Source organism: Eubalaena glacialis, chromosome 16, assembly GCF_028564815.1.
Source record: "Eubalaena glacialis isolate mEubGla1 chromosome 16, mEubGla1.1.hap2.+ XY, whole genome shotgun sequence".
Classification (NCBI taxonomy): domain Eukaryota; kingdom Metazoa; phylum Chordata; class Mammalia; order Artiodactyla; family Balaenidae; genus Eubalaena; species Eubalaena glacialis.
Window position 1 is genome coordinate 71,821,126 of NC_083731.1, and position 14,545 is coordinate 71,835,670.

The following is a 14,545-nucleotide window of genomic DNA, read 5'->3' on the forward strand; positions in this document are numbered from 1 at the left end:
TAAGAAAAAAAATTAAAGTGCTTGTACAAACTGAATTTTTTTTTAAATAAATTTATTTAATTTATTTATTTTTGGCAGCGTTGGGTCTTCGTTGCTGCGCGCGGGCTTTCTCTAGGTGCAGCGAGTGGGAGCTACTCTTCGTTGTGGCGCGCGGGCTTCTCTTTGCAGTGGCTTCTCTTGTTGCAGAGCACGGGCTCTAGGTGCACGGGCTTTAGTAGTTGTGGCTCGTGGGCTCAGTAGTCATGGCTCACGAGCTCTAGAGTGCAGGCTCAGTAGTTGTGGTGCATGGGCTTAGTTGCTCCGCGGCATGTGGGATCTCCCCAGACCAGGGCTCGAACCCGTGTCCCTTGCGTTGGCAGGCGGATTCTTAACCACTGCGCCACCAGGAAAGTCCCAAACAATTTTTTTAAACCTATTAAGACCCCAAAGGGTTCTTTACTAGTAATTAAAAGAAATATAAAGTAAACTTTTCTGAAACTGTGAGGTCTCATTTCTCAATAAGCTACACAAATGAAAATGTTTGTTGCAGCATTAATAATCAACAAAAGTAAAATAAAGGAATGCATAGATTAGTTGGGATATTTTCACGGGACAGAATGATAATAGGCATTTTAAAATATGCTTTTGAAGAGTGCAAAAACATGCAAAGAAACTTTAGTAAGGAAAAATGCTGGAGATCAAGCTGTTTGGACACCATGATTACAGCCTTATGAAGAAAAAAACGTTAAAGTTAGGGACTTCCCTGGTGGCACAGTGGTTAAGAATCCGCCTGCCAATGCAGGGGACACAGGTTCGAGCCCTGGTTCGGGAAGATCCCACATGCCACGGAGCAACTAAACCCATGCGCCACAACTACTGAGCCTGCGCTCTAGAGCCTGTGAGCCACAACTACTGAGCCCACAAGCCACAACTACTGGCCTGCGTGCCACAACTACTGAAGCCTGCGCGCCTAGAGCCTGTGCTCTGCAACAAGAGAAGCCACCGCAATGAGGAGCCCACCCACTGCAATGAAGAGTAGCCCCCGCTCGCCGTAACTAGCAAAAGCCCGCACACAGCAACGAAGACCCAACGCAGCCAAAAATAAATAAAATAAATAAATTAGTTTAAAAAATAAATAAAATACTGTTTTTAAAAAATCGACTGACATCTTTAATAATGCTTAAAATTAGACATATCATTACCTTTTTACTCTCAGAATTATTACCCCTTTCTGTGTGGTTACTAGAACCAGTATCTTACTACAAGGTTCCTTAGGCTCAACCTTTGAGTTATCTTCAGAATATTTCTCTCACTTCCTAATCCTTACATGCAGACAAGAATCAGGTATTACCATTTCAGTAGCTTCCTAGCTAGACGTTGTTTAACCCAACAGACAGCTTTTCTTCAAGAATGGTTTTGATCACTACCCAACAAAGACCACAGGTTTCCTCAAAAATTAAAATATACTGTACATAATTCAACCACTTCTATTTTCATGTTTGCCTACTACCATTTAGTCTTTGTCAGTCTGTCTGTGGATTCAGAATGGAAGGATTGTGGGGACGTCCCTGGCAGTCCAGTGGTTAAGACTCCACACTTGCACTGCAGGGAGTGTGGGTTCGATCCCTGGTCGGGGGACTAAAATCCCGCATGCCATGTGGCACGGCCAAAAGATAAAACAAATTTTTTAAATTTTTTAAAATAAAAAATGGAAGCATTTTGTAGCAAAAAAAGAACTGAATTATTCAGGCCCTAGTCACTAGTTGAGTGACCTCAGACAAGTCACTTAACCTTTCTGAATGTGTTTCATCTATGAAATGAAGATAGTTATGTCTGTTTTGCCTGCTTTAGAGCATAATTATAAGGATCAAGTGAGGTGGATATAAAAGGAAATTTTACTTCTAAAGTAGCATACAAATAGAAGACATATTTCAGATGATTTCTGTATCTGTATTTTTAACCCTCATTATTCACCTCTTCCTCTAGAACCACATTTCCTGAAGCATCCTAAAGAATACTCAAGTTTGTATATTTTGCCAACAACTAGAACTTCATTTAGAAAACCAAATTCTTCATCATTTTTCCTAAACTATTTTCTCTTCTCCATTGTTCCTCTAAAATAAAGAAGGAATTGGATTAGATCCCTTTCGTTTTCTAATTCCTTTCAGTATTTCCATCAATGAACACTTACTCATCCAGATTTCTCTGGCTCACAGTATCAGTATTACCTTAGATTTCTTCTTTACCTTTAATTCTCCCCATGCCAAACTGAATTCCAAGCTTTATCCATTTTTTCGCTATAAATTTCTAGGATCTACGTTTTCCTGGACACACACACACACACACACACACACACACACAACCTCATCTTTACACAGGAATTTCACAGTACCTAATGGCAGTCCACTTCTCTTTCTTCTTTACAACTGGTTACATCCTTCTGAAACCAGCACCAGAAAACAGCATTTTTAGGCATTTTTCAGACTACATTCATTCTCCTTGATCTCCCTCCAGTGTCTGACATTGTTGATCATTTCCTCTTTCTCCTATCATCCTTTTAATGGTCCACTATCTCTCTCTCTCTCTTTCTCCCTTAATCTGTGGTTCTCATATGAGCATGAAATTACTAGGTAACTTTTAAAAATACACACTCACACATGTTCCAGCAGCTTACCCATTTCTTTTCTACCAAAATTATATCCCATCCCAAATCCTTTAAAATTCTATTCAAAATTCACGTCTCATGAAGTTTTCCATAGCAACCCTAGTATAATCACATCTTTTGTGCCTTAACATTTATATGCAAGTAATAAAATATCTTTTTTAAAGAATGAGTTGGGACCAAGAGTTTTTCTGTAAAAATGGATTGTCTAGAAAAGTTGAAATCAGCAGTGTGTCTAATTTTTTTTTTTTTTTTTTTAAGCTATACTTGGTAAATTCAACATAGTATCCTGGAAAAGTCTATTTAGTTTAGTTAAAATTTTAATTGATAGTATTCTACCAATGTTAATTTCTTAGTTTTGACAGAAATACATCATTATATAAAATGTTAACATTAGAGGAAGCTGGGTAGAAAGTATACAGAACTCTGTATGTATACTATCTTCCCAACTTTTCTGTAAATCTAGATTTATTCCCCAAAAAAGCCGTTTTAAATATACTGTATTTGATTAATTAAGGTAAACAGATCATTTCACTCATTTTTATAGATGACACCTGGAACCTAAAAGGTTGAGAGCTTAGTATCACCAAGCAAATTAGTGACAAGTCTTCTGTCTCCCTGCTTAGTCTTTTCTCTACTGCCTATGCTTTTGATGATGTAATCAGTACCCACAAAGCCTAATAAGCTTTATAATGTAGATGTCAGTTAATGCGATTAACTGACCTACCTTCAGAATACTGTTCACTTCCCTATTCTCACAGTTTAACACAGTTATGATCATCCCATAAAATCAAGAAACTCTAAAGGGTATAGATATATGTATGCTAACAGTATGTTTGTTTAAAAAAAGAAAGAAAACCTTACACAGTTACAGATTAATAGCCAGATGGACACTGATTAAAACAAGGAATCACTTTTAAGTCCATTGTAAATGAAACATAGTACTGTACTAAGACTTTTTAAAGACAGCATGACAGTAAATATTACATTTCCTGTGACTCAACAGAAGCAAAATAAATACAGTAACAGTCTTCTAAACTTATTCAAGCTTTGAGAGCTTTGAAAAGGAGAGAAAGTTATGCTTGTGTATAGATTGTTTATTCTGCCTAATTCAAGATAGGGGCTTCATCCTAGTGGTTAGTGGTTTTGTTTTGTTTCTGTTTGTTTTATTGTCTTTGACTAAGATAGTCATTAAATGTAGATAATTTTAAAGCAAGCTTTTACATTAATGTCTGGGTATTGATATAATCTGATACCTTTCTTACTAATCTTTAGTTTAAATCGAATCCCTAGACTTTTTTTTCCTCTTTATTAGACTTTTTTTTGTAAAAGTAATCCAAAATGTAAAAATGCTATTAAGACCTCCTGTTTTTCTCTCATATCTCTCTTCATCCCACCACATGTACTCACAAAAGCCCCAAAGGTAAGGATTAGTACATTTTTACAGTACATTTTCAGATATTTGTATGCGTTTTTTAATTTCTTTAACACAGCTGAAATCATAGCATATATATTGCTTTGCAGCTTCCGTTTTTCCTCTATTACATAGCACCAGTATATTGAGGATCTCTTTAAATGTCAGCACGTACATGTCTACCTCATTTTTTGAACACCTGCATAGGAATATGTTAAGAAGCTATACCAATATTTCCAGTTTCTTGCCATTATTAAGAGTGCTGCGACGAGTATTCTTAAGGGTGTATATTTATGTACTTATGTAAGTTTACAGAATATTATCATGAAAAAAAATTCCTGGAAGTAGAATTCCTGAATCAAAAAATAAACACATTTAAAATTTTTATAATGGTTCCCAAGTAGCTCTACATAGGGATTGTACCAATCTATACTCCTATCCTCATTTAAGAGACCACGCATTTCTCTAGACCCTCACCACACTAGATATTAATCCAGTATTTCATCCATTAATTAATTTTAATCTTCCCTAATCCAGTGGATGAAAGTAGTATCTTGTTTTAATTTACATTTATTTACTTATGAATGTAGTTAGAAATATTTTACATATTTTTTTATTTTAAATATTATTCAGTTATATTTCTTTGGACAGTCCATGTCCTTTGCTCATTTTTCTCTTGAGTTCTTGGTCTTTTTCTTATTGTTAGACACTTTCTAAAGTGAGGAAATGAACCCATTCAAGCATGTTACAAGTGGGTTTTTTCTGCCCTTCTTTCGACTGTGTATGATGTTTACACTAATAGTTTTAGATGGCCCCAAACGGTCTTTAAACCTTTGTTGAACCTATCCACCCTTGCACAGCAAATTGTATCTCATCTACAAATTGTATCTCATCTACAAAAATGTGAGCCATTTTATGTAAGTAGTTAGATATATTTTATTTAATCTTGAAACCCCATTAGATTTTTTTACTGTTTGTTGTACACATTACAGTTGTTTCAAAGAGCTTTCAAATATTATGTTTTTGCAGGCCTCAGACATCCAGGCAAGGACAGTAGTACTTACCTGGTCACCTCCTTCCAGCCTCATTAATGGCGAAACAGATGAGACTACTGTACCAGAGCTCTATGGTTATGAAATTCTGGTCTCAAGTACTGGAAAAGATGCGAAATATAAAAGTGTATATGCGTAGGTATTTGTTATGTTTTACTCCCTCCCATTATATAAGTTATGGTTTATCAAAAACAGCTTAAAACTAATTCTGTGCTATTTTCCCTATTCATGCTTTTATTTTGAATCTATAAGTTGACCAGTGATAGTAATTTCAATGTAAATAGTCCAAATGCTGGCTGGTTCACATTTCTGTCTACACTCCCTTGGAATAATCACTTTCATTGCCCACATTCAGCTTTTTTATTTTTCAGTAGGCTCCCTAATAGATATTTCACTGTTCACGTATTCCTGAGACACAAATTGTATATATAGAAGCCAGGACCAGAAATGGGAACTATTATATTGTGAACTCATGCAATGTGATATTGCTCCTCTAGGGAGTTGGATTTAATTCTTATATGTACAAGCTCATATCCCATTGTAAAATGAATTTAGTACCATTGTTCCTCAATTGTGTGTTGGTATGTTAATAATCATACTTCGAAAAATCATAGTTCTCTTTTCTTGGTTCAAAAGCATATTATATACCAAGAAGCCTTAGAAAGTATCAGTGGCTAAAATTGTGACGTTTATGATTGATGGTTGTAAAATAAATTATTTTTCTCTTCTTATTCATATAGAAATTGCTTATTCTGATGAAAAAAAGTCGATTACTAGTTATAATTTCACCACCAGGAAGATTGTAAAGGAGGTGGTTAGCCATTTGATTGATCATTATTAACACACAACACTGGATACATCAGCCTTCTTGGTATCTTTTTTCAAAAAAATAGCTAGTATGGGGAAGAAAGGAAAGAGAAACTGCTCCAGTGACTGTCATCTAGCAACATAAGGTTATAAAAATGTCCTGTCTCCTTCTCTCTATTGAGACTTCCTTGTGTTTATTCTATTTCCTTTTCTTAAAAGAGACAAAACCTACCTAAGAGGTAAACAGAGGGTAAAGGACCATCAACGTAAAGGTTTCTTTTTGTGTTAATGGCTGTTCTAGTTTGATATGGCTGCTTTCTAAGAGGAAGGATTTATCTCCATTTGCAGCCTGACCAGAGAGCACAAGAGGGACATTAGTCAACCTTAGTCACCTTGTTTACCCTGCACCAATTAAGGTCTCTTTCTGAGGCTGCTACTACAGCTGCCTGATTCATTAAGGTGTACTTCTATCAGTGAGACATGTTTCCTTTCTTATACGATTCACTGGCTTTGATTTAAGAAACAGGATAGCTGTGGAAGGAAAGGGGGAGGGAGGTGGGAGGTTGGAGGAAGAAGTCCATAAAGTGGAAAGGAGAGAAACTTAACTGAAGGAAATGAAACAGAGAACAGTGATTTAAAAGAAAAGGAAGAGAAAACAGGCTAGTTTGTTGGCTACATACCCAAATAATAGTTGTATCAAATGATTATTTAAGAAAATATGTGCTATTATATTTGAAAATTTAATAGTGGCCATAAAAAATGCTTTACCTTAAATTATGATTCAGTTTTTTTTTTAATCTACTCATTAAACTATAACATTTTAAGTAAAGTTCCGTGTTATATTTTAAATAAAATCCAATAGTGGCAGACTCCTTGCAGAAATTTGGTAGGTTTCATTTCAGTAGTACATGTGTTATTTAGCATTTTAATTATATACCAGTGGATTTTCAAATAATTGAAAATGGTTCTGTTTCTTCAGTAAGCTAAATATCTTCCCTAACTCCACAGGAAAAAAAAAAAAAAAAGTCTGGCTTACACAATTGATTTGCTTAGCATACCTTTTTGTTTTAAAGTGTATTCAGGTACATGCTTAAGTTCGGCATATATCTTAATTACACAAATTGCATATTAGTGCAATCTGAATGTGGTTACAGTTGGAAAAGTAAGAAGCAGTATAATTTCATAAAGTACCACAAACTGTAGTGTACATAATACACATCCTCTGGAATGCTTTATTTATCAGACAACGAAATGTTGCCTTTTGTTTCCCCAGAGGAGAAGAAACCAGTGTCACTTTAAATGATCTCAAACCAGCTACAGATTACCATGCAAAGTAAGGAATTCCTGTATGTTGCTTTTATATGATATAGCATAGGGTTTGTTTGTTTTTAATGATTTCCTTAAAAGTCTAGAATATAATTTAAATATTAATTTTGGATTAAAAACATGGGTTTTGTGGACTTTGATTTTTCTTGTGGTATAATTATCAACACTTTACAAAAAAAAACAAAAACATTTAACTCAAATGTTATATTGAAGGGTAAATCACCCTGTTTGTAGGACCTAGGGATTAGAATGAATATACAGATAATATGTATAATATAGCTGTAATATCTAATTCAGCACTGGAAAATTGTCCCAGCTTTTGAAACTTTTACAAAACAGAATCATAAATAATATTTGCTACTTACGTATTTTTACTCCATCATATTTTGTACAAGTTTGGGATATTAAAACTCTGAGAATTTCATAACATTTAATTAGGATAACTTAGATACTACTGTTTTGTTCTGCACAGTTCTTCTTTTATAATTTACCGAAATTATTTTATAGACTCTAGGGTCTCCCCAGCTGGGACTCAGGATAACGATTTAGTCAGTCACCTCTATTTTTAAAAAGAACACTTGTAATTGGGATTATTCCTATTAAACTATTAAATTAAGTCTTCAGTTACACATCCTATGGATAAACCCAAAGTATCATCCAACCTAATATTTTTCAAACTGTGGATTGCAACCATTATTGAATCATGAAATTAATTTTGTGGGTTATATTCAGAATTTTTTAAAGTTAAATATAATCAAATGGAATAGAAAGTATCAGTATATTACCCTAGTTAAGGATATTGTTTCAGGGTACTTGTGTGTGCATGCGTGCATGCGTGTGTGTGTGTGTGTGTGTGTGTGTGTATAAATGCATATCTCAGAGACACAGTCACAGTTTAAAATGTATTCTTACTTTCGGCAGTCAGAAAAATATGAAAGCCCCTGGCCTATTCTATTTTTCTTTTTTTTAAGGGTCACCCTTTATTTCTGATATGCGTATTTTCTCAATAGAACATTCAGAGGGCATCTTACTGACTTGCCTGTACTTAAAGGTGATGCTATAGAATGGTAGGATACAGTGATTCTACCTGCAGGTTAAAACAATTTATTTTATCACCTTAGAGTCCAGGCAGAATACAATTCTATAAAGGGAACTCCTTCTGAAGCTGAAACCTTTACCACCTTGAGCTGTGAACCTGACATACCTAATCCACCAAGGATAGCCAATCGGACCAAAAATTCACTCACTTTGCAATGGAAGGTAAGAATATTCTCTAGGGTATTTCCAACTGGACATTTGTTTTCCTTTTTTTTCTTCTGTAGTATTAAACTTCATTTGTTTTTGGAGACAAAAAGAGGTTTAAGCTAACTTGCTCTTGCTCTTCAGGTGTATTAAACAGGCATTTGTTCCTTATATCCTAAAATAACACTCTTATCAGTTTTTCTTACTATAATGTGTAAGTATAGCAGAAAAGATTGATTTATAATTAGCAGCCCTTATACTGAATTTGTGATGACACTGCAATGTGTAATTCTCAGGCTCATTACTACTTTCTATAATACTCTGTAATGACACCTTTATATCCTGAATTTTATCCTAAAATGAGATTCATAATAACTTAACTAGACTCATAGTTTTAAAAATATTAATATGCCTTAAAGGAGGAATAAAATTATTTTTAATAGAATAATGTATTTTTTAATATATAAATATTTGTGCCCAGCTACACAAGAAGATGTAATGAAATGGAAAGACACTAGATAGAATTGGTAATTCACACACCACAGACATCACTGTCATTGGTGACATGATTTTCTGAAATGATACCTAGGTCTTGGTAAATTTCTGAATAAAATTAAGTACAATCTTTCTCAAGTTGCACAGTAGTTGCATTTGGGGGAATACAGTAACTGTTAAAACTATACCACAAATACCTTGTAAAATGGAATTAGGTTCTAGGCAGTGATAATTATAAACAGATATTTCACCTGTATGGATGTCCAGGAGCACATTCAAAAGTCCTAGAGGAAAAGAACAATTCTTCATTGTACTGAAATGAAGGTGAAATTCTTTAGTTTTAGAGTGATTAAATACTGGGGGAAAAATGACCCAAAAAGCTGAAATTTTCACCACTGAAAATTAACAGATTGGTGAATTAGCAGTCTTAGGCAGTTGACACGTGGAGTCTAGAAGCAGAGATCCAGCTTTCACTTTTTAGTGTATTACACAATATCACTTTCAGATTATAAGTTGAGTTTTAATGAAAATGACAGGATCTATCCCAGGAGCTTAAAGCTGATAAAACCTTCTGATAAAAGGCAAAGTTTATTTATTTTTTTTTTTTTAAAAGGATTATAGGGCTTCCCTGGTGGCTCAGTGGTTAAGAATCCGCCTGCCAATGCAGGGGACACGGGTTCGAGCCCTGGTCTGGGAAGACCCCACATGCCGCAGAGCAACTAAGCCCGTGCACCACAACTACTGAGCCTGTGCTCTAGAGCTCGCAAGCCGCAGCTACTGAAGCCTGCACGCCTAGAGCCTGTGCTCTGCAACAAGAGAAGCCACCGCAATGAGAAGCCCGTGCACCGCAACAAATAGTAGCCCCCGCTCGCCGCAACTAGAGAAAGCCCACACACAGCAACAAAGACCCAATGCAGCCAAAAATAATAAATTTTTTTAAGAAAAGGATTATAAAAGTTAAGAGATCTTGACAAAAGAGATTGTTCAGTGTTCATAAAAATTTGAGTAGCCTCTTGATTTGTTTTCTTGAAGTTAAAAGGATTATAGGATATGCATGCATTTCTGTATTCTCTGTGCGAATTTTTCCAGGGCTAAATCCCAGAGAACATCTGCAACACACAATAGATGCCTTAGATTGGATCATCACAATATCTTTTATAAAAGTACTAATTTGTACTCATTTTGTTTGTTTTTTGGTGTTTGTTTTAGGCACCTAGTGACAATGGTTCTAAAATCCAAAATTTTATTTTAGAATGGGATGAGGTAAGTACATTTAAACTTTTTAAATTAGGCTAAAATGTATGCATATCCTCAGGCAGAAATACCTTTTTGTTTATGGTGTATGAGTCAGTTGATGGTGTTCTTAGAAACCTTTACTGACCAGACTTCCCAGTGTTCTAGTTGTTTTCAACTAAACCACCATCAAAGCTAACACTTGGTTAATTAACTTGATGGAATATTTTCTTTCACATCAGCCTTAAAGGCAAGCATGTTCATTTACTGTGACTGCTTTAACAAATTACCACAAACTAGGTGGCTTAAAACAACACTTTTATTCTCTTATAATTCTCGAAACCAGAAATCCAAAATGGCTTTCACTGGGCCAAAATCAAGGTGTCACCACAGCCGTGCTTACTCCAGGGACTCTAGAGCAGAACCCATTTCCTTGCCTTTTCCAGCTCTGGAGGCTGTCCTCATTACTTGGTTCATGGCCACATCAGATTGCCCTTTCTCCCCCTGCTGCCATTATCGCATGGCCTTCTTCCTCTTCTGTCTTCAAGTCCTTCTCTGCTTCCCTCTTAAAAAGGACACTTGTAATTCCATTTAGGACCCACCCAGATAATCCAGGATAGTCTCTCCACATCTCAAGAGCCTTACCCTAACCACATTTGTACAGTCGCTGCTACCATATAAGGTAACATTCACAGGTTCCAGGGATTAGGATCTGGATATCTTTGGAGGCTGTTATTCAACCTACCACAGCAAGCATACTGGGCTTTATTGTTTAGTACTTTGTTTTACTGTCATTTATATATATCATGTTCTCTTTTGCCCTGCTGCTTCACTGCAGCTAAGAGGAGGGGCCAGAGGGAGTAGAAGAAATTCCACTGATAATTTGGGAATTCAGCAGTATGTTAAAAGAGTAACGAGGCGCAACCCAAGTAAGTTTTATTCCAGAAGGTCTAAGAGCATTCAGAATTAGGAAGTCTACTGCTGTATCATAGTAATTGAGAAGAAAAACCGTATCATCTTAATAAATTATGACAGATATTTGATAAAATTTATCACCTATCTCATTTAAAACTCAAAACAAATTAGGAATAGAAAAGTAATTCCTTATTTGGTAGTTTTGTATTAAGTGCAGTACTATCACTAAACAATAAAAGCGCTTCTAGTCAAAGCAAAAACAAGTCAAAGTTGCCAGTTTTCCCCACCTTTATTTGACATTATTCAGGAAGTTATAGCTAATACAGTATGATTTGGAATCAAAACAAGGTAGAGCTATGGTGGCTGGGCTGGGGGAGCAAAATTATTATTTTTTAGAGATGACATGATTTTCTATTTAGATAACTTGATAGAATCAACTATAAACACTATTAAAACTAACATTAGAGTTCAATAAAGCAACCAGATTCAGACTAAAGGTTTTCTTTGAAGCAGAGGTCACCCTAACGGCCCTTTACCTCTACCACACAATAACAAGAAATGGGTAGAAAATAAAAAATTTGTTGATTTTGTGTAGCATCTTAAATTTCTAACTCTTCAGTTGTCCTGAACTGCAGACTTTTCTCTCTCCCATCTTAATGCCTGTAATGGGATTTTTCTCTCTGTTTATACTCTTTCAGTGTTAAATCTAAGCAGTAGTAGTGCCAAAATCTTTAAGGAAGTTCAGCAGCTATCTAGGTGGTTTGGGGATGGGTAGGGACCTTTTCTTGAAACTGTTTGCATAGAACTTTTCATAGGTTGAGGAAAGCTGCCAGTTATGCATATCAAAGATCAACCTGTTTCCACCGCTACCAGTCCCCCCATAGAGACTGTGGGATCCATACCCGGAAAGGGTTGCTTTCACTAAAAGCCAGAGGTTAAATAAGCATCAGCTATAAAACAGGGTGCTCAGTTCAAGAAGCTATACAGAGATGCCTGCTCTTCAGTTTTTGAATTCTGTGTTAATGAACAGTGAGTATCATATAAAAGATGTGTTATCTTAGACTTCTCTTGAGATTCATGACATGCATGTAACAAAGATGACTTTTAATGTACACTAGCTAATATGTTACTATCAATTAGGAATTAATGTGGATTTCTCTCTTTACAATAATGTACAATGATATATAATAACTGTTTCTTTTAGGGAAAAGGAAATGGAGAATTTTGTCAGTGTTACACGGGCTTACAAAAGCAATTTAAAATTACTAAACTGTCACCAGCAATGGGTTGTAAATTTAGACTATCAGCCAAAAATGACTATGGTCCAAGGTAAGATACATTTTAATGTAGATATTTTAGACTATTCATTTGTGTAAATTATTCACAGTCCAAATTATCCACTAAAAATTCTGCCTTAGTTATCACTTCGTTGATTTAGTTAAGATGTGTTACTAACCTAGCAAAGCTATAAGAGGATTTGTTAATTACATAAACTGCAGTTTTAAAAGAATACTAATTCACTTTTAGGTATCTGACCTGGTTACCATAAAGATATTACCAAATCCAAGATATATTATTGGATTATAATTAGTTATCAAAATTATCATTTGCCCCAAAAATGTCACTTATCAAAAATGAGTTCTTTGGCTATAAAAAATAACTTTTTTTCATTCCTTCTTAAAAACCATTTGCTTCAACAGTGGTTTTAGTGAAGAAGTCTTATTTTACACCTCAGGCTGTGCCCCTTCTATGCCAGCAAGTCCTATATTAATTAAAGCTGGGGTTACTTGGTTATCCTTACAATGGAGTAAACCCTCAGGAACACCATCAGATGAAGGAATTTCTTATATTTTAGAGATGGAGGAAGAAACTTCAGTAAGTATGTATTTTAAATATGGTATTTAAAACATTTCAGTGTGACATTAATCCTGATACAGTAAATATTGCCACAGTAGTTAGATCCTTTCCCAAATGCTTTGAAACCTCAGTTGGTTACTGTTTGGGAGGGACTGGAAGTGAGGGACAACTCAGCCTTTTGTTTTCTTGATGTGTTGGGGGGGGGTTTTGGTTTTTATGTGTGTTTGGATACATTTTATACCTGGGAACAACACAGACTACATTTTAAGTATATATGTTTTGGGGAAAATAAAGAGAGGGAAGGATCACCACAGCCTTAGACTAAGCAACTCTAAAAGATAAGAAAAGAGAATGTCTCCCTTCTCCAACTGTGTTCATGCATTGCTTCTCCAAGTGCCACAGAAACTTTGAAGAGCCTCACATGAGACTATATAGTGCAGCCTGAATCTAGTTACCAATGTCTCATCTCCTGTGAGCTAGAACTGAGCTAAACAAGAGTTAGGTTGTCTTCTCCTAGTTATATATAGTTCCATAGCTTTTCAGAGTTACTCTGAAGCAATATGAGTCAAAAATAGCTTGGTCCATAGACAGCTAATGAGAACATACAGTATAGCACAGGGAACTCTATTTAGTGCACTGTGGTGACCTAAATGGGAAGGAAATCCAAAAAAGAGGGGTTATATGTATATGTATAGCTGATTCATTTTGCTGTAGAGTAGAAACTAACACAACGTTGTATAGCAACTATACGCCAATAAAAATTAATTTAAAAAAAAATAGCTTGGTCCATTCTAGGTGTATACCCAGAAGAATTGAAAATACATGTTTGTACAAAACTTTGTACACCAATGTTCACAGCAGCATTAATCATAATAGCCAAAAAGTGGGAATAACCGAAATGTCCATCAGCTGATGAATGGATAAACAAAGTGTAATATATCTGTGCAGTAGAATATCATTCAGCCACATAAGGGAATGGAGTACTGACATATGCCACAACATGAATGAGCCTTGAAAACATTATGCTAAATAAAGAACCCAGTCACAGAAAACTGCATATTGTGTGATTCCATTTCTATGGGTATAGGCAAATCCATAGAGATAGAAATATATTGGTGTATAATAGAGATAGAAAGTATATTGGTGTATAAGAAAAGAGAGAAAGTGACTGCTAACCAGAAAGTAAAGTACAGGCTTTATTCTGGAACTAGGAATTAAACAATGGTTTCACAAGTTTGTGACTATACTATAAACCATTGAACTTTATACTTTAAAAATGGGAATTTTATGGTTTGGGAATTATATCTCAGTCTTTTTAATTTTTAAAAATAACATTGGGAAAGTAGTGAAGCATTGTCCCTGGGGCTATAAATAATGCCAAACCTAAGTGACATCACAACCTGCCAGCACAACCAACTATTCATCTATTCACCTAAACACAGTTATGTGTTCAGGGAAAGTTAAATATGTTAAATAGTTATGGTTTTGTTTAGCTCTTGCAACATCTGTCTGGGAAATTCCTGTTAGTTCTAGGGATAAGCTTACTGATCGTGATGTTACCAT

General features: G+C 35.2%; 1 protein-coding gene across 5 annotated transcripts in view; it reads left to right on the forward strand.

Annotated features, from left to right (window-relative positions):
• The window catches only part of FNDC3A (fibronectin type III domain containing 3A), a 201,401-nt gene that overhangs the window by 148,713 nt on the left and 38,143 nt on the right, over positions 1 to 14,545 (forward strand). For 3 of the 5 annotated variants that reach the window (XM_061170691.1, XM_061170695.1, XM_061170694.1), the window contains 6 exons: positions 5,085 to 5,242; positions 7,188 to 7,247; positions 8,362 to 8,500; positions 10,187 to 10,240; positions 12,330 to 12,454; positions 12,826 to 13,000. In XM_061170691.1, coding sequence (XP_061026674.1) covers positions 5,085 to 5,242; positions 7,188 to 7,247; positions 8,362 to 8,500; positions 10,187 to 10,240; positions 12,330 to 12,454; positions 12,826 to 13,000 — 711 coding nt within the window. The remainder of the gene's footprint in view (positions 1 to 5,084; positions 5,243 to 7,187; positions 7,248 to 8,361; positions 8,501 to 10,186; positions 10,241 to 12,329; positions 12,455 to 12,825; positions 13,001 to 14,545) is intronic. The other 2 variants (XM_061170692.1, XM_061170693.1) reach the window with 2 other exon arrangements.